Source organism: Gossypium hirsutum, chromosome A03, assembly GCF_007990345.1.
Source record: "Gossypium hirsutum isolate 1008001.06 chromosome A03, Gossypium_hirsutum_v2.1, whole genome shotgun sequence".
Taxonomy (NCBI): domain Eukaryota; kingdom Viridiplantae; phylum Streptophyta; class Magnoliopsida; order Malvales; family Malvaceae; genus Gossypium; species Gossypium hirsutum.
The window spans coordinates 45,801,975-45,827,308 of NC_053426.1; the positions used below are offsets into that span (position 1 = coordinate 45,801,975).

General features: G+C 30.6%; 1 protein-coding gene across 2 annotated transcripts in view; it reads right to left on the bottom strand.

Annotated features, from left to right (window-relative positions):
* LOC107887159 (potassium channel SKOR) overlaps nt 1–17,416 on the bottom strand; it is a 29,452-nt gene extending 12,036 nt beyond the window's left edge. Inside the window, exons 1-8 of one of the 2 annotated variants that reach the window (XM_041096480.1) lie at nt 17,276–17,416; nt 17,061–17,157; nt 11,831–11,888; nt 9,660–9,872; nt 2,480–2,704; nt 2,340–2,403; nt 1,395–1,734; nt 545–840 (exon numbers count right to left, since the gene is read on the bottom strand). In XM_041096480.1, coding sequence (XP_040952414.1) covers nt 545–840; nt 1,395–1,734; nt 2,340–2,403; nt 2,480–2,704; nt 9,660–9,835 — 1,101 coding nt within the window. In that variant the 5' untranslated portion in view covers nt 9,836–9,872; nt 11,831–11,888; nt 17,061–17,157; nt 17,276–17,416. Of the gene's footprint in view, nt 1–544; nt 841–1,394; nt 1,735–2,339; nt 2,404–2,479; nt 2,705–9,659; nt 9,929–11,830; nt 11,889–17,060; nt 17,158–17,275 lie in introns of those variants that run through there. The other variant, XM_016811315.2, reaches the window with a different exon arrangement.
* Nucleotides 17,417–25,334: the final 7,918 nt, after the last annotated feature.

Consider the following 25,334-nt stretch of genomic DNA (forward strand, 5'->3'; position numbering starts at 1 on the left):
ACCTATTTCCCATTTCACTTTCATGAAAGGAGAGACAGAGGTGTTTTTTAAGAGGCAGGGTTGGGTTTTGAATTGAAAGTTAGAGGTGAAGTGAGAATCTTATATGGAAAAAAAACTGTCAACACGGCTTAAAGTGATTGGATAGAACTATTGTTGAGGTGGTAGGAAGAATCTATAGAATAATTTCTCGTATAAATAGGAGATTGTAGAAGTTGTATTTTCACAATTGAATTAATTCAAGTGAGATAAATTCTCTACATAGTGTAAGTCTATTCGTTAATGCTACATTAGATAGAGCAAAAGTATAGAGAATCACCTTTTCCTAGGAGAAAAAAACAAAGTTCACATAATCAAATATATATGTGTCTGCATGATGTAGTTTGTTAAGCCATAATAGTTTCTAAAGAAAGGTTTTTCTAGGTAAAAGGTTATGGATAAGCTTTATAGCAAAGATGCTAATACATCAAAAAGCACTTTTAAACATTGGATTATAGAATTTCAGTTTCTATGAAGTGGGGAATATTATGAAAGATGAAAGAATTACCTTGGTGCGAATAGAAGCTGGAATATCTTGAAGAGCAGTTGCCTCAGTATAACTACAATCATACTGTAATCTTAGGTGGCCTTTAATCTCCTTACTTATTTGCTTGTCAAGATTATTTCTATTCATGTATTTGATAAGGTCCGCCATTTTATCCCTAAACCTTTCTGTCTTTGATCCTTTTACTATCAAGGCTGCCATGTTACCGAGCAAATAAGCACCCAGAATCATGTCAAAAGAAACATAAATCATCACAAATATCATTTCTCTGACATTGACTGCGTGTATGTCTCCATAACCTGCAGGTGAGAGAACACGATCAACAAGGAGAATAGAGAATCCCAAGTCATATGGAGCCACTTCCACTTGCTATTTTAGAAACAAGATTTACCAACTAATTGAACTTCTTGAAAGTACATAAAAAACCAATTTCGCACAAAGAAGAATCACATACATGGAGTCCCCTCTTCAAAAGATAAACAGAGTTTGATTAGATCTTACCAAAGTGTGACTTGTAAACACAAGCATTATGTAGAGGCAATATTAAGTCTATTCAATGGTTATAAGATCTTCAACATCCTAGGTTGATGAATCCACTAGATGGAATATGTCTCAACCAACAAATATTTGCAGAAATGCATAGTTGTGTGATGATAGTAAAAAGAGTTGAGAAAAATAATGATTAATGGCTTTATTGATATAACATGTAAGAGAAGAAAATGTTAAAGTGAATCATCACCATAATAAAAAAAAAGAATAAGAAAAAGAAACCAAAATATAATAAAAAGCAATTAAAGTTTCTATATTCACCAAAAATCTCCTAATTGAAATCAAACAAAGTTGAAAAGCCTACCAACGGTTACCATGGTTACAACAGAAAAATAGAGAGATAATACATAACGCTTCCACAGATCAATCTCCCTGAAATTTGAATAACGATATTCACCCATCTGTAAACTTCCTATCCATGTGTAACCTTCCTTGGAAGGAGGAACTGTTGTAGCAAGATAGTAAAAGATGCAGCCAGCAGCATGCGTGCAATAGTATTCAACCACAATAAGCTTAACAATCCTGATGAAAAGGTAATTGATCCGGATGTCTTTCTCCAACTTCTCGAAAAATTCTGTCACTCGTAGAGCTCGACTTAGCCTAATCCATAGCATGTATCTAACAGGCTCTTTTCGTCCACTAACCTTGTCACAGTAAAATGACTTCAGACCACTAATCATCATACTCATTCCTAAATATATGCTAAGGCTAAGTAGTTATAGTTGGGTCCTATGAGTGTGTTATACTACGATGTATCCAAAATATATATGTTCAAACTTTTTTAAAATTTTCATATATATGAAGAGTTGAATCTCTATACCCTTTTTCGTCATATATGTGGGTTAAAGAAGAAAATTGCTATCTATAATGGATATTGTAATTTGCCACCATACTTTTAGTTACATACCATTTTCTTTGATACTATTGGCAAATTTTCCACACTAGTTTTTTATTTTTTTTTATTTTGCAACTAAACTTCCAATTTTTTATTCAACTTTGTCACTCAAATTTTAGTTTTGATTACTTTTTTTATTCAATGTTTATTTAACAAATTAGCAGTTGCATTTAGTAATATAATTCTTCATCATTATCATTTTTATCAATACTAGTCAAACATTTCTTTCTCCTCGATATTTGACATTAATGAAATGCAATGGTGGAAATAAACAAATATAACTTGTATAAGGAATTTGTTAACCGATTACTAGTTTGCCTTTGAAAAAGAAAAAAAGGAAGAAGAAATGGGTACCTTATAGATAGCATCCCAAGGCAAACATCCAAGGAAATCAACAATAAAACGAGATTTCAAGTACCTGAAAAGTGGAATGAAAGGAATGGGTAATATTTAAGAGTAAGAAGCAAAAAAGGAAGAGAGGGAAATGGAGATACCTGAGGGCGATGAGCCTGCGATCGTAAACCAAATGATGGGAGTGAGGGTGGCGATAGGCAAGGAAAAAGTGTACGACAATATCGAAGAGAAAGGCAAGTTGGCCAGCAATGTCTAAGAGGAAAAGGTTCTCTGGGAGTCCTCTGAAAAACCCGAACTCCAGGGGTGTGAAGAAGGAAGAGTATATTGCCCATAAGAGTATGAAGTGCGTCCACGCCACGTACCACCTGTGTCAGTCAGTTACTCGATGCGTCATCATCCTTCTCTCAGTCACTACATTGTTTTTCCTATTTCGTCTCTACATCATTTCAATCACTAGAAATGAATTATTCTCAACACCTAAATTGTAGGAAATACAAAACTAAAATTATCTGAGAAATAAAATAGGTTTAAATGGAAATTTTATTAATCAAATTTGATAGTGTTTATGCATATTTACTATTCTACTTTGACATTACATGTAAACTTATGTGAATGAATATTTTATTTACATTTGAATTTGTATTGGGTTGTTGTACTGAATGATTAAAGAATAACGCAAACTTTTAGAATATTTTTTATTTAGTTAACTGTATATAGAGGTATAAATGAATAAAATGTTCAATAAACTGTTCGTGAATAAATAGGCATGAACAAAATTTTTATATTCGTTTAATAAATGAATTAACACGAATAAAAGTGTGTTCTGTTGGTGTATGTTCACGAACAAGCTCATTTAAAAATTCGTTTATAAGCTCGTGTATTGACTCGTCTATGATTTGTTTATTTATTACTGATATTTTCTTATAAAAATTTTATTAGTATATATTAATAAAATTATCTTAAAACTCGTTTATTGTTCCATTAGTATATATTAATAAAATTATTTGGTTTGTATTCTTTTCATTTATAATATAATTATTAATATTTATATTTGACTATTTTATATCTAAACAATATGTGTGTGTACGTATGTATGTATGTATTTATTGTTTATTTGTTTATTATTTATTAACATTATTCGTGAATATGTTCGATTAAGTTAAATGAACATGTTCGATTAAATTAAATGAATATGTTTGTGAACATTAAACAAACGAACATAAACACACATAATTTTAAATAAACGAATATGAACAAAAATTTGAACTTCTTAACGAACACAAACTGAACACGAACAAGCCTAAAAATAAACAAACGAACATGAACAGAGGTTTGTTCGTTCAAGCTCGGTTCATTTACAGCCCTAAATATATACACCGCAACATGTTCACAATTTCATTTTGGTCGCCCAACTTTTAGGTCGCTTCCATTTTGATCACCCAAAAAAATACTCTTCCGTGTTAAATATTGATTAAGGTAAAAAAAAAACTAAGGATTAAAGTGAAAAAGTGGTAGAAACTAATAATGCATTAAACAATTGTCAAATTGTACTTGTTTATCACATTGTCAAAAATTTTATTTTTTTTAATATTGAAAATTTAATTTTCAAAACATCAAAATAAATTAAATAAATTGTTGAGAAGTTTTTATCACTTGATAATGTCAACCGATTTGTTACTGTAATATTGAAATTAATTAAATTAATCTCCTTCTAAATTTTAAAATTTTATTTTATGTTTCCATATTATTCTTATATAAATCAACTCGATAACTCATATTTAATAATTGTCTATAAAAATTAATTTTTTATTATATAATCTTGGATCTTTCATACTAGGTTAAAGGAAAAGAAAAGTAAAAGAAAAGTCTTGCAATTAATTAAATTAATTGCTTATTCTCCGTTTTTGGGTAAAGAAGTGATGAAAAATTCTGAGTTTTTGTTTGGTATGAAAGATAAATTAATTAATTTAATTAATTGTAAGATTTTTTCTTTGATTTTAGCTTAGTATGAAAGATTCAAAATCATATAATCAAAAGAAATTTGAGTTTTATAGACGAATATTAAAGATGATTTAATTGAGTTGGTTTTAATTTGAAAACATAATCTAAAATTTTAAAATTTAGAAGGAGACTAAATTAATTAAGTTCAATATTGTAGTGACAAATTGGTTGACACTACCAAGCGAAATTTTTTTTCAATAACATATTTAATTAATTTTAATATTTAGAAATTTAATATTTCTTTAAAAAAAAAGAAATTTAGAACTTTCATCAATGGGGTAAACAAGTACTCATAATTTTTAAAGCATTATTTTAGTTTCTACAACTTTTTTCTGTAATCCTTAATGTTTTTCTTACCCTAATCAATACTTTTTTGTGTGACCAAAATGAAAGTGTGAACATAGTATGGCGTGTATAGTTAACCGCTGTTAGAAATTTAAAGATTGAGTGACTAAAGAGAAAGTGCCCTAAAAATTGAGTAATAAAATTGTAACGATTTTTTTTTGTGTGACCAAAATGAATGCCTTTAAAAGTTGGGTGACCAACTAAGTAATTTACCCTAAAGTATTTGTAAAAGTAGCACCCACTTAGAGTTAAAAGCCTACAAACCACACCCTGGTTCCTAATCTAGCAAATGGTAAACTTCACTATTAGTCATTAAACTATGGAAAACTTTCGTTTTAGTTATTTAGTTAAAAAAGTTACAATTTGGTAACTAAAATATTCAAAAGTTTTCATTTAAGTTATTAAATTATTCAAAAGTTTTTTTTAAGTCACTAGATTATTAAGGTTTTCTTTTTTAAAGTTTCACCATTGAACTCCAAGCGACAATTTGATGATTAGTATGATGGATCAGGTATATATTAATGAGTAGAAGAACATAACTTAGATCTAAGTTGATCGAACAATCAATGTTAGATATCAGAGAAAAAAGTTTGAATTTTGGTTCGCAAATTTGTAATGTCTAAAACCATTTCATGAAAAAAATTAAATTGTAGAAGAGAATAGGGAGAGAGCTTTTGATTGGTGCAGATAGTGCGAAGAGAAAAAGCCATATAACATCGATTTTAATAGCCTAGTGACTTAAATAAAATTTTTTTAAATAATTTAGTGATTAAATTGTAACGTTTTTAGTTAAATGATCAAAATGAAAATTTATCTATAATATAATGACTAATAGTATAATTTACCCGACAACAAAAATAATATTGCACATAAAAAATAAGAAATATTAAAGTTTTATAATATTTTAGGTGTACAAAAATGTTTATACAAACTTTATGTTACCTTCCCTTTTTTGTGCAGTTGTTACTAGAAACATAGAACATAAGAGTTCATTAAAAAAAGTAAATACCTAAAATAACCTTCTCAACGTAAGAAATTTTTTGCGTCAACAAATTTATACATGTCACTCGCTAATCAAGCAATCAAAATAATTTATTTTTAATTATTAAATATATTTCTAATAAAAATTATATATAAAAGAAGTCTTAAATATTAAATTTTGGATTGGGCACAAAGAGTCGCTAAAATGAAAAATTATTATTTAGATCTTTTAAAAAATTTTAAAAAATTAAGTTAATAAAGATAAAATTGTACTTTACCCACCTATAATTATAAAAAATTGATTTAATCATTTAAAAATTATAAAGATATAAACTATTAAAAATTAAAATTTCATTTCGCCCCTAAAAATTTTTTCTGACTTCACCCCTGATTGGGCATTGAGAATTTGAGACTATTCAAGCTTCGCCTTTAGCCGAAAAATAACTTTAAGTTATGATCATAAACTTGTATAAGATTCCTCAAGAATTTTTTTTAATTTTTAAATATTGTCTATGTAAAAATATTTAAAAAGAATTAAAGTCTTGGTGTCAAATATTATATATTCTAATAAAAAAATAGTAATTATTTAATGTTTCAAAAGGAAAACAAAAGATTATATATGTTTAAAAAAAGTAAATAATGTTAATATATAATTGGTATCAAATATTGTAATGGTTTTGGGTTTTTTTTCTTATGAGCAAAAAATTTAAAAAATTAAAATTTTAACTAAAAATATCAATTCAATAAGAAATATAAGTGTGTACTTGATTAATTGAAAAGATATATAGAAAACACTAAACTAATGCCGATTGAGTCTTAGTTTAATTGGCATCAGCATTGTTGTCAGTATAGAAGAACGTGAGTTTAAGTGTGTTAAAGTACATTATCATCCTATTTAAGAGTTGTGGAGGGGCTAAGGTAGTTTTATACATTATATTTGAAAGAACAAATATGATAACAACCTATAATGAAATTAATGTAAAAAAAAAACTAATGATAATTAATAAAATTTTAAGGCATAATAATTAATTTCACCCTCCATTTTTTTTTTTAAAAAATAGTCATCTATTTAATTTTTCATCCTTTTTAACTAAAAAAGTTAACATTTGTTGACTTATTAATTTTTTAAGATTAAATAATTCTTTAAAATTTTAAAAAATTCAAAAGATTTATTAAAATTATTAAAAAATATATATTTTAAACATTTTTAACTTTTAAAAAATTAAATAGTTGCTAACATCACATACTCATAGACTGTCATGTGCTATGTACATGTCACGCTAGAAAAGTTAAAATATGTTAGCTTTTCTATTTACATTTTACGGTGATTTGACAAAAAATATATATTTAAAAATTAAAAAAATAAAAAATTAAGTGAAAAGTAAAAATAATTTTTTAATAAAATTAAAGCATCAAATAAATCATTATATTAAATTTTAATTATTAAAAATTTATTATATCAAACCATAAATATTTTTAGCGATGAAAATAAAAGGTAAAAAAGGGATTAAGTACCAACTAATATATATATATATATATATCTATAATGTTTACAGAAAGTTTTTGTTTAAAAAAGATTAGGAATCAAAGTTGAAAATTGGGGGACACAAAAAGATTGGCTTTGCTTTTATTTCGCAATAGATGCTAAAACCTCCAAAGTCATATAAAGGAAAAGTTGGGCTGCTCCGCAAGCACTCCTGTTGGTCTTCAGAGGTGTCCACCCATTCAACATTACTTCAATTATTTTTAAATTGTTACTAATTAATTAAACAAATAATACGTTATTTAATGTTTGAAGAAAAAAAAAACAAAAAACAAAAACCCAAATCTCCTACGATTTTTATTAATAATCATAAATTTTTTCAAGAAACAAGTTATTAGTTAAATAATTTTCATTTTTCTTCACCCTCAAAATCAGTGTACATAAAACTAATATATCTAAGCTAAATTCGAATCTAACAAATTGCTTGGTTTAAGGGTAGATTTGGGGAGCAGAGTGAATATATGCAAATTAATTCAATTGTTGTAGATTCCAATAATTTTCAATCTTAGATACCTATATTCAATATTTGTAGTATATAAAATAATGGATTTAAATATCTAAATTAAATCCATTTTCCATTATATAGAAAATATAAATATTCTGCATTATTTAAAGGTCAAATTGAAGACTCAAATTTGTTGTTAGTGTTTTATTCGCCAACTTATTTAATATTGCTTCTGAAGCAAAAGATAAAAAAATTCCTAAACAAATTATTTTTTGAGAGAAAAAATTATTCTCTTAAACTAAAAGTTTTTCAAAAAATACTTTTTTTAATAAGCTGAAAATTTTAATTTTCCCCAAAAATAGTTTTAGATGTCTTGAAATAACCCATTTTCTTTTTCAAACTAAAAAATTATACTTGTAAAAACAACAACTAAAAACCTATGCTTTCTAAAGAAAAAAAAAACTAAAAACCTATGATATATTTAATTTTGGTGTCTTTATTAAAAATAATAACATTCTTAATAAATATTCTCTATATTAACTTATGTCTCACCCACAACTTAGGTGAAAGAAGAAATTTATTTATATAAAAATATACATTTATTTATTTTTAATTAATATTAGTTTTTCAAAATAATTTTGATTTTTTATAGGTTTTTTATAAAAGTGGTTTAAGTTAATTGGTTAACATTTTATATAAAGTCTAATTTGTGATTTAATTGAAATGGTAAAGTTGAAGGTTTTTGGTTCATATATTGTTACATGTAAAATTGTATTAGTTCATAAAAATAAAAATGACAAAAATACCTTATAATAATATAATTTAACTTGTAAAAAGAACGAGTTATTTTAAAATTTGTCTAATTAAGTTGAGGACCCGTTGATAAGTGATACCAAGAGAGATGATGTAATTATATAATATTAAATATTTTTTTATTTAAATTTAAAAATAATTATACAATACTAGAAACTCTATCATGTGCATGGGTTTGATGCACACTCCATGTTTTGAGAAGTATTTACTATCCGAAAAGCAGAAAAACGGAGTCTTTGTCTAAAGAAATGAATTGAGAAAAGGTAGATGTATAGAACTTGAGATAGTGCTTTTCAACTCTATTAAAACGGAATCTATTCCAAACATATATGCCATGGTTCCTTACTTCGACAAGGTACAAATATCTAAATTTGATATTTTTAGATACTTTTTCGGACCTATTGCCAATACTAAGTAGCAGTAAAAAATTTGTATCCATTTTTCATGATATTATACATGGATCAGATATATCAAGATATTAAATGAATACAATTATTTATCATAATATTGTTATCAATCCTAAGTTGGTGTTGAGATAATTTGTAACACCATCTCAATCAACAACATTATTAATATATACAATTAATGAAGGTAATAAGGTTTGCATAATAAAATTAAAATAAAGCTTTAGTTAGGTGGTAAAATTAAGGTTTTATGCATTTATATAGGTCCAAATTCCCCTATAAGCATTTTTTTTATATTTTTAAATAAAAAGATTAAAGCATCATCAAATAATATAATATGAATGGATATTTTTATAAATTTTTTAAATGAATTGATGTCCGATTGACTCATGCCACCATAATAATATAGATGTGAATATTACAATTAATATACAATAGTAGAACTTAAGGGTAAAATAGGTTGGAATTTTAAATTTTATTATAGATTCTAATTATATTTATTAAATTAGAAAGATTAGAGGAAGTAACTGAAATTCTACGGAACTTCAACCCATTTACTTTTATACCACCTTAATTAAAAAAAAGAAAAACCTTAACGTGTGAGCAAATTATTTTAAAGCTGTATTAAATAACAAAATAATTAGGAAGGAAATGGACAACATGTTAAGTTTGAGTTGTATGATTATTATACAATCTTGAATTAATTAATCATCTTTTTATACAAGTTAGAGAGATAGTTGTGACCTTAGGAGTGTAGTAATGGAAAGTGAAAGAAATATATAGGTTACCAGTTGTGAGGATGAATTATGAATCCATTGGCATGGTATCTGCTTCTGCTCCCACCTTCACTCAATTCCGACTCCATTTTCAGCATTGAGAACACCCTCTTCCACAACGGTCTTCGTCTCCGCTCCACCCTCTCCTCTTCTAACCTAATCATTTGGAACGAAATCAATAATTGCATATGTACCTTGATGTTTCCTGCGCTGCTTTGAGACTCACTGCAATTTAAAGCCATGTCAGAAGAGAAAGAGGCACATCTTAATTATTCCCTTATAGTAATTTTATTTCAAAAAGTGAAGTTTTGTGGTGACACAAAGAATCTCTCTACAGGTTTTAGACAAAAGGCAAACCCTTATCCTATGTCTCATCAGTCATTTGATTTGGATTTACCACTACTAGGAATTATTTCTTGAGACACACCAACCATCACGGTAATGGGAAAAGAATATTATTACAACCCTAATTGAAATTTCCTACATAATAAAATTATATATTACCTTATCAATTTTTATTAATGGCTATCATCATCCTCTGGGGTCGAAATTATTTTTTAATGTTAAAAAAAGTTCCATTTACATTGTACATACTTGTTACCATGTCTCATACATCATCACTGCTCAATACTCGTTTAGTTGCATGTCAGTGTTTTGAGTGTTTGAAATGTAATATTGAAATTAATTAAGTTAATTTTTTTAAGTTTTATTTTAAGTTTTTAAATTGTTTTTAATAAAATAAAATTAGTAATTTATATTTAATAATTGTCTATAAAATTTAAATTTTTTTTGATTATATAATCTCGGATCTTCCATATTAAGTTAAAAGCAAAGAAAAATGTTGCAATTAATTAAATTATTTGCTTATTCTTTGCTCGCGTAAAGAAGTGATAAAAAAAGGTTCTAGGTTTGTTTCGCATGAAAGGTACATTTAATTAATTGTAACTTGTAAGGATTTTTTCTTTTGCTTTTAGCTTAGAATGAAAGACTAGAAACCATATAATAAAAAGAAATTTGAGTTTCATAGACAATTATTCAGGATGATTTAATTAAGTTGATTTTAATTTAAAAACATAAAATAAAAATTTAAAATTTAGGAGACTAAATTAATTAATTTCAATATTATAGTAACAAATCGATTGACACTATTAAGGAAAAAAAGTTTCAATAACTTATTTTGTTGGAACATTTTTAAAATACTTATAGTGTTCCAATAGTTGTAACACTCCATACCCGTATCCCACATCGGGGTAGGGTACAAGGCATTACTTAACTGGTTCTCATATACTCGAACAACCTCAAGTCACCGAGACTCGGTCCAAATTAGAATCTTTTTAATAACCACTTTGGACTCCTTATTATGGGCCTACAAGCCCTAAATCTATCATTAAAAACTATTCAGAACCATTCCGTGTCTTTAAACCCACTTTGAAAAATTTACTTTGAAACAGGGCACACGCCCGTGTGGGTAGGCCGTGTGCTTACACACGCCCGTGTGGCTTGGGACACGCCTGGGTCCATTGCCTGTGTGGCCAATTTAATTCCACAATTTTTTTTTCATAATTCAAGTGCAGACTTCACACGGCCTGGGCACATGCCCGTGTCCTTGGCCCGTGTTGCTCACACGACATTGACACGCTCGTGTCTTAGCCCGTGTAAGAAAACTTGAGTATTCTGTTTCTGACATTAGCACACACAAAATGTCACACGGTCAAGGCATACACCTGTGTGCTATGCCGTGTGCACCACACGGCTGAGACACACGGCCGTGTCTCTACCCGTGTGTTTATTACCATGCATACTAACTTAAAATTTCTATGTGCAGGGGACACACGGCTGGACCACACGCCCGTGTGTCTACCCGTGTGGGCAATATAAGGTTATTTACCAAGCCTCATTGCCACCCCTATAAGCATAATTCCATACAACTGCAAGAAAATACCAAAACAACACAATCCATATGGCTAGATCAGCCACAATGGACATTCTTTCACAAGACAAATTACTCAGCTATGGAAATAACATATTTGCATATGACCAAAATAAATATTAGCCATCATTCAAGGCTTAATACCAAGTGTGGGATTTATCCCAAGCCAACCTATTTGGCCAATTCTCAAGACAAAAAAATAATAAAGTCTAGCCCTATACATGCCATGCTCAAAGAATAAAACCAACTATACCAATGCTTTGGCTGACAGTGTGATCGATATCTCTGACTTCCGGTGATCCTTTAGCTAGCTAGGTAGCATTGAAAGAAAATGGAAGGAAAGAGTGAGTAAGCATAAAAGCTTAGTAAGTTGCAGATAAATAATTATACAACAACAATTTTACTATGATCATCAAGCTCTTAGTACAAATATAAACTAGCTAGGTAGCATTGAAAGAAAATGGAAGGAAAGAGGGAGTAAGCATAAAAGCTTAGTAAGTTGCAGATAAATAATTATACAACAACAATTTTACTATGATCATCAAGCTCTTTGTACAAATATAAACATAGGCTTGACTTACTCAATACCAACTCACTACTCTTATATTTTACATTGAGTTCATTTCTCATACCTGTCAGTTAGGTACCTGTATCACTCATAACATGGTTATACTTTTCTTATTAACTCACATTCATAACTTTCACCATTGAACCTTTCGAAACCTTACCAGATATTTTATCATGCCTTCAACATGCGGTAACTGCCAATGCCATGTCCCCGACATGGTCTTACACTGGCTATCATCATCGAGGTCGATGCCATGTCCCAGACATGGTCTTATACTAGCTCTTGCATATCCGTGTTGATGCCATGTCCCAGACGTAGTCTTACACTAACACATCGCTTAGCCGATGCATGTCCCAGACATGTCTTACACTAGCACTCGTCTCTATGCCGATGCCATGTCCCAGACATGGTCTTATACTGGCTCTCATAATATGGCCGATGCATGTCCCAGACATGTCTTACACTAGCTCACACAAGTACCCAAATGTTATGGCATGAATATTCGGTTTACTTCTTAAGGTTACAACGAGATCTCTACCATCTCAATTACCAATATGCATTCTCAATTCACAAACAAACAATTCATGCTATATCAATTCAAACACATCTACTAGCAATGTAGTTGTATTATTTACATACAATTTACCTTGGTTTACAAAATGTACTTGACTAGTCGGTTTAGTCGATTTACTTGGCTTTCCCTCGGTCTAGGTTCAGATTTGGCAAATCTTGATCTATAATAACAAAATAAACTCATTTAATCACTAATTATAATTAGGCAATCATAAATTCATATTTTCTTGTAAAATGACTATTTTGCCCTTAGATTTGGCAATTTGACCATTTTACCCTTAAGCTCGAAATTCTATTTTTATCGAATTTCCTCTTATCTTAGGCCTAATCTAACCCTTTCTTCTCTTGTAGCAACCCCAAAATTTCACTACTTCACACACTTACCACCTATTTTGCAACTTATGCAAAATAGTCCCTTTAGGTGTTTTCATGCTAACACCTTTCACAAAAATTGTTTAGAACTCTTCTGAGACCCAAATTCTTCCATAAAAACTCAAAAATCATCACAAATCCATTCATGGAAAAACCCTAAACTCTTAATCATTTTTGTAAAATAGACCCCTCATTTGAAAGCTCATGCTTCAAGAGTCTCAAAAATGCAAAAATCATCAACAAGGACATGGAAATCACTTACTTGTTGAGGTGATAAGTTGCTGAAATTTCAAAGCTTAAAAAACTCCTCTTTTGCTATTATTTTCGATGGAGAAAGAAATGGGAAGAAGATTATATCATTTTTTTCTTTATTTTAGTCCAAATAAGTCACCTAACATACCAACCCTAAAAATTTTGTCCCCCCTTTGACTCAATGGCCGACCAAGCACCTCCAATTTAATTCTCTAGCTATTTAACACATTTGGGGTACTAAAATAAAACTTTTTCCTTTTATGCAATTTAGTCTTTTTCGCAATCGGGCTCGAAAGTACTAAAATTAACTCACCAGATTTTTCATGCACTAATATAATCATACTATAACCTCATAATAATAATAAAAATAATTTTCCCCACTTTGGATTTGTGGTCCCGAAACCACTGTTTCGACGAGGCCCTAAATCGGGGTATTACAATAGTTGTAAATGAAAAATTATATAAATAACAAAAAGTTGTCACTTGATTATTAACCAAAAATTGTCACTATTTATAGTGATGAGTTACGTATCTTAAATTCAAAAGTCATATCACTTGATTATTAACAAATAGTCATAATTATTCAAGTAGATATCTATTGAATAATTATGTTTAATGCTAAAGATATAACTATCCATTTGGGTAATTATGCCCATATGAACAGACATGAGGTTGCTTATAAATAGGAGTGAACTTTCATTTGTATGACACATTCAAAAACATAGAATAAAATTTATTTCTATTCTGTTACCATCTTTTATATTCCTAGATTGTTCTATAATGCAATAATTTATTATATAAATTGATATCCTTTCTATGCTCTGCCCAATGCTCAGTGGATTATTTCTATCAATACTAAATGTAGACAGTCATTGGATTTCATTGTATCCTCGAGGTCCATTTGTTAGTAACTCTTTTTGCACACCATAATATAGGTGGGGGCGAATAAAACCTTAAAGAAAGTGGCATTGATACATGCCTTGAAGCCTTGGTTAATTTCTTATAAGTTTATTTTTATCCCCACTCACCAACAATTTTAAGGTTCCATTTTTGTAAGTTTTGAGAAATTAATGAAGGCATGTTTGTTTACCACATATTCACATGACATTGCAAGTATGGTAATATGAGGATGGCTATTGACAAATGCGGTTACATTGAGGTCAGTGATCTTGTCAAATTTTATTATTTTTCTCTTATTGCATGAATTAGATTTCAATTGTTATGTATTTATTGGATTGCATTATGCAAAAGATGTAGGTGTCTCATGCATCAATTACTTGACGAAAAAAATAAAATAAAATCAAATTCTAGTTCATTATAAGCATGACTTTTTAGGATGCATGATTATACATAAGATACTTGTATATTTTATTTGGTAATCATTCATATAGTCGCATACATATCATATTTATACTATACTTACCATGGTTTTGGAGTTCATAGTTTGATTAATCTCCTGTAGACATACTTCAATGCAAATAATATACATGCAAGAGTCAGCGTATAACTCACCTATTGCAGTTCAAACCTCTAGATCAATATATCCATCATAAACCAGTAGCAACCACTGCTTAGAAACATAATTTCAATATTAATACTCTTGTGCATACAAATTAATTATCAATTCAATCGCTGACAATCTCATTTAGAAGCCTTATACTTACAACTTATTGTTCGAAAACCACATTTAGACTTACTCATTCAGAACTTAACATACAGAGCTAAAGCACTTACCTTGATACAAAGTAACTACCAATCATAAAAGAGCCATAGTCTCTAGATCATTTAAGTAGGATACATTTAGACTTAATGAGGGTTTTAGTAAACACCACTTAAGGAAGAGAAAGAAGAAAGAACCTTCTCAGAACTCATTACACACACACATATATATAACTTAACATAGTGGAGTTTAACAAGTGTTATATGTTTCGGAACTTGCCTTCTAAGAGAAATATTAATAAATATCTTGAAATCACAATTACCCAGCTTAGTTATTTCGCTGATTTCTAACCAAGTTACTTAAAATCTAACTAGCACAATATTCTTGACAAATCAGACGTACTATACCTTTGGCGAATACTCATTCCATACTTACCCTTTATCTCTTAACATGGACTTCTTATTAATATATCAGAATATTTTGAAGTTAAATTCTTACTTTCTTATGTGGCGGATACTATACACCCACACATATATGCCAAAACAATCATTTAGGCCTTTAACCCTACGCCAGACAACTATTTACAATTATATACCAAAACTTTTGACCTATTAGATTTGGGGTGTTACAGGTGAGTTCTAAAGCTCAACTAGTGAATGGATGTTTTTGTGCAATTTCATGAGTAGAGCATGTTACTTCAATGTTATGTGAATGATAAATTTTTCAAAAGTTGAAGTATAAGTATGTTATGACAAAGTTATAATGTATGGTGATTGTATGCAGTGTGACATGAAATATACAAATGATTGTAAGCTAACTATGTTGAGTATACGATTTGTTTGGTGTAATGTTGTATTGTGTAATAACATGATAAGATTGGCTAATAATAAGTGTGTTTATAATATGTAATTGGAATTGGCATGTTATATGACATATGATTCATAGTTGTTATTGGCAAAATGTGTGTATGATATACAATCCAAAGTTGAAGGAAATTTTGCAACTTTTTAAACTTTTGCACCTTAGCCCCTGCATAACAAATTTCAGTTTCATTCAAATCCAAAACACCAATTTCAGTGTAAAAGACACTCAAACACTTATGTATTACCATACAACATTAATTTACTAAAATCTCATTTAAATCTTACAAGAATTGCAAAGTTTACATCATGACCTAACATATTCAAGACCCTTAACTTAAAAACCTATGTACATGCCATTTTTACACCAAAACATAATATTTACTTTCTCGAGCTTGAGGATGTGATGAGCAACTAACGAACCAAAATCAAGCTCGTCAAATCTAACTATACCTACGCATTGAAAATAAATGTGTTAAGCCAATGAAGGCTTAGTAAGCACTACAAGAATAAATGAATATAACATATGTATAAAATGTTAAAAATTTATATCAAAATTCCATACATGAATATCATTATAATTAGACATCTATTTCTACTAACTTACTTACCTTAAATAATTTTCATGCTTGCCTTAATACTTTAAATACTCATATTACTTGCATTGCACACATTTTCCTACAATAGACTATTTAGAACAATTCAGGATATACGGATCAAGTATAGAGGTGCTATTATATGCACAAATAAACAGAGGGCACCGAGGAGATAATACAGAGAGCACAAACGTGTTAGAAAATAGAGAACACACTGAGGATCCTTAATGACATGCTACTAATATCCTAATAGTTCTAACTTTGTCTACTTGTGCAATAAAGCTAAATTTCAAATCTGTATATACTTTGCATAAGTATTTCGGAAAAGATTTCACATTTTTTCCATCTTCCATAATTTAGTCCCCATATCACAAATCACAAATATCACACCTTTTCACACATATACTTCTTTCACAATGTCATTGCTTAATATTCAAACAAATATATCATTTCATATTCTTCACCTATAATTTTTTCATAATTTAACCCTTTATTTAATATCTATAATTAAATATATATTTAATTTACATTTCTATCTTAAGTAATTCCATATGACAACATAAGCATTTAAATAAAATAAATAAAAATCTTGTAGTACTTACAACAAAATGGTGAGATGATACATTTTCTCCAGTTCTCACTCCTTAACCTTCTATTTTCCTTTTCCTTCAATTTGATGTTCTCCATTCTTTTCTTTTTCTACAATTTCATAAGAAACATATAATCTTTCTGTGTTAAAAACCATAATCAAATAACCTTCTCTAAGCTACTTAATATATATAAACATTTATGGCATGAAAATTTCATCATCTCTTACCTTGAGTTCTTGATATCACATCTTAACCCTAACTTTTCCCTTTCTTCTTAAATAGATATTGACCTTATTCTCATAAAACTAAGGTAACCACTAAGATTTACTATTGATTTAGGTTGGAAAACATAAATGAATCTTGGTGAAATAAACTTGGAATGTTCAACAATGGAGGAAGGACTTAAAGGGAATCAAAGAAAAGTTTGATGGAAGTTTAGGGGTGGGTGACAGTTTGGTAAGGTAAAAAAAGATGATGACTTTTCATCATTTTCTTTACATTTTTACACAATTATACTAAAATATCTCACCATTTTAATTAAATTGTAAAATTTCTAATAAGTCCTCTAGCCACCCATCTTTATACTTTGACCCCTAATTATTATGTCTAAAAATATCTACTTGGCTATTTACCATTTTATCCTTCTTCATCTTTATAATTCCTAGGATGACTCATACTTAAATTTTGATAAAATTTCTTCTTAGTCCTTCCTTCCTTTCTACCACTACTATGTACTTCCTAGCTTTTATTTTTCCTACTTTGGCCACAACAATTTCTATAATCTTCCAATTTAGTCAATACTTCTATTTAAAATTTTCCTATCTAAAGGGTAACTTTTTTTTTCTAATTTCCAATTGGGTTTAAATACTTTTTAATTTAATACTTAAAATTTCTATTTATTCTATTTCAAGAATTTCCAACTAAATCCTAACTCCATACTTCACTATACCCAGCTCTGGGGCATAACGCGGATGTTACAATTCTCTTCCCCTTAAATAAATTTTTGTCTTAACGTAAACAACTGTGGATATTGCTGTCTTATCGTTTCCTCTCTTTCCTATGTTACTTCTTTTGAATTATGATGTTACCATAAAACTTTTACCAATGGAACCCATTTTTTCCTCAATTCTTTTACCTCTAGAGCAAGGATCTTCACTAGTTCATCTTTATAAGTCAAATCTGACTAAATTTCTATTACTTCAGATGTAATCACATGAGATAGGTTAGATCGATATCTTTGTAACATCAAAACATGAAAAACATTGTGAATTTTGTCCAACTCTAGTGATAAAGTTAACCGATAAGATACTAGACTGACTCGTTCTAAAATCTCATACGACCAATGAATCTTGGACTTAGTTTCCCTTTCTTCCCAAACCAGTGAACCTTTTTCCATGGCAACACTTTCAAAAATACTTTATCACCCACATTGTATTCAATACCTTTCTTTTTGAGATCATCATAAGACTTTTGTCTATCTGAGGCTGCTTTTAAACGGTCTTTGACCAACTTCACTTTCTCTTCTGTCTCTTTTATCAAGTCAAGACCCACTAATTTGTTTTCTCCCAATTCTGTCTAGCATAGAGGAGTTCTACATTTCCTTCCGTACAACGCTTCATACGACGCATTTGAATACTAGACTGGTAACTATTATTATAGGTAAATTCAACCAATGGTAAATCCCTTTCCCAACTACCTTCAAAGTCAATAATGTAACTTCTCAACATATCTTCCAACATCTGGATTACCCGTTCTAATTGCCCATTAGTTTGAGGGTGATATGTAGTGTTGGAATTCAGTCGAGTACCTAAAGCTTCATGTAGTTTTTCCCAAAACTTTGGCGTAAATCTCGAGTCCCGATAAAAAATAATGGATACTGGTACTCTGTAAAGCCTTACTATTTCATCTATATACAATTGTGCATATTTATCCATAAAGAAATCAGTTTGTACTGGTAGAAAGCGGGTAAACTTCGTCAACCGATCCATAATTACCCAAATGGCATCCTTCTTCCTCCGTGAGAGTGGCAGCCATATTACAAAATCTATAGTAATTCTTTCACACTTTCACTCTAGTATGATTATTGATCGTAGCAATCTCGACAAACTTGATGCTCTGCCTTCACTTGTTGACATGTCAAACATTTAAAGACATTTAATTATGTCCTTCTTCATCTTTTCCACCAGTAGAATGGTTTGAAGTCATGATACATCTTATTTCTCCTCGGATGGAATGCAAAAGAACTGTGATGTGCTTCATTCAAAATACTTTGCCTTAAATCTTCTTTTCTAGGTACACATAACCGACCATGAAATCTCAAATTCCCCTCACTATCAATCTTAAATTCACCATTTTTCCTTCCTCAAGTTATTTCTTAATCACCTATAATTCTCCATATTCTTTTTTAGCATATTTCATCTCATGCAACAAAGTTGGTTTCACTTTTAACTCAACTAATAACTCACCATTTTGTTTCATCTCTAAATGTGTATTAATTGCTTTTAAGGTTGGCAACAATATTCTTCTTAAAGCGTTTGCTACTACATTCATATTCCTAGGGTGATAATCAATGATACAATCATAGTCCTTTAGAAATTTAATCCATCTTCTCTATCTCAAGGGTTAGCAAATACTTTAAACTCTTATGGTTTGTGTAGATGTAGCATTTTTCTCCGTACAAATAATGTCTCCATATCTTTAATGCAAACACCATCGTAGCCAATTCAAGATCATGCGTCGGGTAGTTCTTTTCATGTGGCTTCAACTGTCTAGAAGCATATGCTGCTACCTTTCCTCATTGCATTAGCACACAACCTAAGCCACTGTAGGAAGCATCACTATAAATCACATATACTTTACTAGATTTTGGTTGGATCAACACAGGAGCTTCTGTCAATGCTACTTTTAATCTTTCAAAGATTTTCTAACACCCTTCTGTCCATTCAAATTTCACATTTTTCTTCAGCAACTTTGTCAAGGGTGACACAATCATAGAAAACCCATTAATGAATCTTTTATAGTAGCTGGAAAAATCGAGAAAACTTTTTACTTCTATCACATTCTTTGGTGACTTCCAATCGAGTATAGCTTCTATCTTATTCGGATCTACCTGAATACCATTTGTAGATACAATGTGTCACACATTAAAAACGATGGATCCAAAAAGGCGAGTTTGGTATGCATGTTAACTATTTGGCGCACCATGGTAGCATAATTTGCCACCTTGTTGGCTTGCCAATGGATTAGAGTATTGGCGCATATTAGCGTTAAAGTATCCACCCATTAGCAGTATATAAGGATTTAATTAGAAGGAGTCTTCAAGTGAAGAAAGAATACACCCAATGAAGACTACGCCCTAAAGTTTTGGTTGAGCACGAAGAGCCTACCAATTATATGAGGAAGCTATAAAAGACTTAATTGTCTTTAAAACCACGCCATAAGCAAGTCACTACCAAGGTATAGTATGCTTGATTTGCATGAGAACTGTTTATGTTGGTTTTTGTAATGGGATTAGTTTGGAGTCAATTGAATTGATTTGACCCTTCCCATGACTGGTCAAACAGTAAATAGATTTTTACCAGATATTATTTTACCTACCCTAGATTTGGTAGGGAATCAGAGGGACTGGGAGTATATAAAGTGAAGGGAGGGGGATATTCTAGATGGTTTTTATTTTTGCTCGACATTCTGGTCTTTCTTTCTGACCTAAATGTTTTCTTTTTCTTTGTTAAGCTAGAGCTAAGATTTCATTTAATCAGGGGATGATTCAACTTTTTGGTAAGTTTTATAGCTCTATATGTTTTGAATGTTAAAGAGTAAGGATGTTAAAAGATGTAAGAATAGTCAGGTGTGAGTGGAAGACCCTACGTAGGTGTCACATGTAGTTGAAACATTAGTAAACTATCTAAAAATGGGGATTCTAATGGAAATTCAATTATCGTTTAAGTAGTTTTTGCTGCATTGGGAAGAACAGTTAAAACAGAACTCCAGGTCGAGGTATAGGTAGGTCTCTAGCGAGTCTCTAGACCCATCTCTTACATGTTATCTATAATGATTCTTTGTATGGTTGATGTCTATATAGATGAGCATATCTTTTTGAGGAGTTACAATATGTATGTATGTAACAACCCATTTTTAGTGAAATCAGAACAGTGGTTTAGGGACCACAAATCCGAGCTAGAAAGAAAATTTATTTTAATAGATTTATATGGTCTGCATTATGATAGGAATGTCATATGAAAATTATGATAAGAAAATTTTACTGATTATGTGCTTAATTACGGAAAGGACTAAATTGCATAAAATGCAAAAGTTGAATTTTAGTAGCTAGAAGGATCAAATAGCTATAGAATTCAAATATTTAGGTCCTTATATGGTAATTAGACCATTGATGAAAAGTTAGTAGATATTTTTGGATGATTCATCTATGGAAATTTAGAAAAAGAGTAAGGACTAAATTGGAAATTGAATTTATTAAAAGATGATAATAGAAAATATCATCTTATTTTCATCACCTTCCCCCAAAATTGCATGGAAATCCTAGGAGAGAGAAAAGAAACTGATCAAGCTTAACTGGGTAAGTATTCTTGTCCTGGTTTTAGTAATTTTTATATTTTTGAGATTGGGATAACCTAATCTACTTAAACCGAGGATCAATTTGAAAAGTTATCAAAGTATAGAAATTTTTCCATGGATGAATATGCTGAAAATTTAAAATTTATGGTAGAAAATGAAAGGTTGTTAATAGATAAACAACTTTTACAAAGTGAATTTTTATAAAATTGTGATTTAGGGATTAAATTGTAAAGTTGTGAAAATTAAAGAAAATTTTGAATTTTGTGAAATATATGTGCCGTAAAAGTTATACTAAAATTTCAGTTAGGTTTGAAATAAGGATTAAATTGCATAAATTTCATTTTCTGAGCCTAGAGACGAACTTAGAATTTATGAAAAGTTTAGGGGCAAAATGGTAATTTTGCCTAAAGTATAAATTGAATATAATTGAATATGAACTGTATTAAAATGATGATTAAATTCATTTATATAGATTCTAATAACTCAAATTCGAAGCTAGATCGAGGAAAAGAGAAAGTTTCGGATTAGTTGATTTTCTTATACTAACTATTATCGAGGTAAGTTCGTGTAACATAATTATTCATGTTAATATGTTTCAATTGAATGTTGTATATGATTTGAGTGTGGTATATGTTTATATGATTTATATGAATGTTATAAATACATGAAATGATCACATGATTGGAAATGTTTTTAAAATGTTAAGTTCCGTTGGAATAATCGAAATCGATGGATATGTGTAATTTCCTGTGTGTGAATATGATTCTGCATATGTTGCAGACAGGATTTAGCTCGGATGAGTAATCCTGATATAGCCTCTTGAGCATCCTGATGTATAGTTCCTACGAGCATCCTGATCAGTAGTGATATAGCATGTGTTGCGCATTACCGCAGCTCTTTGTGAGCGTCCTGTTAAGCTTGCTTGAACTCCCTATTACCTTATCTGGTGCTCCCTAATAGTATCTCTTCAGAGATATCTAATAAGCTTTATGAGCTCCCTGAATAAAACTCTTATGAGTTTACTGATTAGCTCGGATAAGTGTCCTATTGCATGATTAAATGACTCACTTGAGCATCCTGATATATGGCTCGAGAGTGGGCTTTTTGAATAAGTGCTCTACTGGGTACCCGTAATTATGAATTGACAATTTATAGATTTGTACACCTTGAGTGTACTGTTTGGGTATCCATCAATATTTCAATAATTCAATGGATAAAACTCTCGACATGAGAAAAATGATGAGATATGTAACACCCCCTATCTGTATTCGACATTACAACAGGGTACGGGGCATTACCGGACTTAAACTCAAACAAAGAATCGAAACTAAGACATGAATTTCCAGTTAAATTTAAAACTTTTCAAAAACATTCATATCGTCCCTTAAACGAGCCTACGAGGCCCAAAACATGCATTAGGGGTGGTTTGGGACTAAATCGAGAATTTTGGAAACTTTTCCAACATTTAGTAAATTTTTAATAAAAATAGAGGTCACACGCCCATGTGGCTTGGGACACGCCCGTGTGGGCAGGCCATGCAGTCACACACCCCGTGTCCCTAACTTGTGTAACTCTCTGTTTATGACATCATTAACAAATTGAAGTCACACGGCTAAGTCACACGCTCATGTGCTTAGGCCGTGTCCTTCACGTGGCTGAGACACACACCCGTGTCTTTGCCTGTATGCTCGATACTGAACATTCTGTTTTGCAACAATTAAGGTGCAGGGGACACACAGCCGGATCACATGCCTATGGGGTGGGCCGTGTGTCACACACAGCCTAGACATACGCCCGTGTGTCTACCCGTATGGAAAAATACAAGGCTATTTTCCCAGCCATTTTGCGACCCTTACTTGTACACATACACACAACATTGCATAGCACAATTCATGGCATATAAATGCCTTCAAAACAACTACTATCAAGCAATAGCATATCATTTTCATACCATCATCTATCCTGCATTATAACATCATGCCTTACCAATTCATATCATACTAAATTCACCACCAAAGAACATTAACATATGAATAAACTCATATCCATTATATATATCATACAAATATAAACCATATCACAAAACATTGATATATGCACATGCATAATTATATCAGCTTACAACCAATTAGCCAATATAGGCTAATTTGCATGGCTACAAATTACATTCAACCTTTAGCCATCACAAGCTAATACATTTAGCCAAATCATAATGACTCATACTTCAAATGACTAAGTACCTATACATGTCATAAATCACTTTTACCCCATGATAATAGCTTGATAGTGTGATAGTATCTCCGGCGATCTCCAACCCGAGCTAGCTAAATTAACCTATAAGAGATGGGAAAGGAAGGAGAGTAAGCTTCAAAGCTTTGCAAGTTCATATGCAAATAATAAAAAACTACTAACATTCATTTGTTTTTACCCATCCATAAGGATATTATGATTACCACTTACTCATCCATAATGCTTACTCTTTTATCTTACAAACACTAATTGCATGTGTTGGCATTAGACTAGCAACCATAATCTCCCTATTATAGCATGTCACATTATTTAACATGTTATTTCAACTCTCTTAACAACATGCACATTATTTACGAGTAATCATAATTTCAGCATATAGCTTAACAATCTTTTACTTATCTATAGCTTATATCTCTCTATGTTTTCATAATGACTTTAAGTCAATGATTACGCTTGTCTTTCATTTTTCTCATATCCAATGAATCACAATTTAAGTATATACATCGTACTATATCACAACCCAATTAGGCTCATAAGCCTAACACATGATCATTTTTAAATCTTATCATGCATCCAATCATCATAAATGTAGATCATTAATCAGCAGATTATCAATATCTCACAAGAACAACTTATTCGTGTGCATTCTTACCAAGAATTCATCATATACCAAATTCAATTCACATGAGTTCTGTGTACATACCTGTACCCTTTGTAATATAGTCTCATACTTTCTCATTCTTAACATACCCGTGAATTTTCCGTTGAACCATTTGGAATTCTAAAGGATACTCAGAAATTCTCATACACATAGTAAGATACCAATGCCATATCCCAGATATGGTCTTACATGGGATCACAAATCGAAGTTGATAGCCCAGCTATGGTCTTAGACGATGTCTCATATCGATGCCATGTCCCAGACATGGTCTTACACGAAATCATATATCCATGCCAATGTATATCCCAGATAGAGTCTTACATGGGATCACATCTATCGATGCCAATGCTGTAACACCCTGAATTTGGGCCTAGAAGTTTTGGGCCTTGAGCATGGGAGCGGTTGAAGGCAGCTTATAATATTCTGTTGTGCATGCAAATTTCGTTAATGAAGGCTTGTTTTAGTGGTTAAGTGTGTTGAGAAGTGTTGGAGAAGTCCTGGGTTTAAACCTAGACTCTAGCAAAAAATTGGTTTAAGGTGAATCAAACCCTGGGTGTAGTAGGTAGGCCTTAAGAATATTGTTGGAGAAATTGTGACACAAAAGCCTTGTGGCTTAGTGGCAAGTAGCGTGTGGAGCATTTGAGGGGAGGCATGGGTTCGAATCCCATAGCAAGCAAAGAGCATTTATTTTGCTAACAGGGGGCGGCAAGAGTTGGTGTTGAATTTAAACTCTGATGTTGGAGGGATCCCACATTGGGAAGCTAACATAAGAGTGGATGGGAAGGTGGCTTTAAATAGAG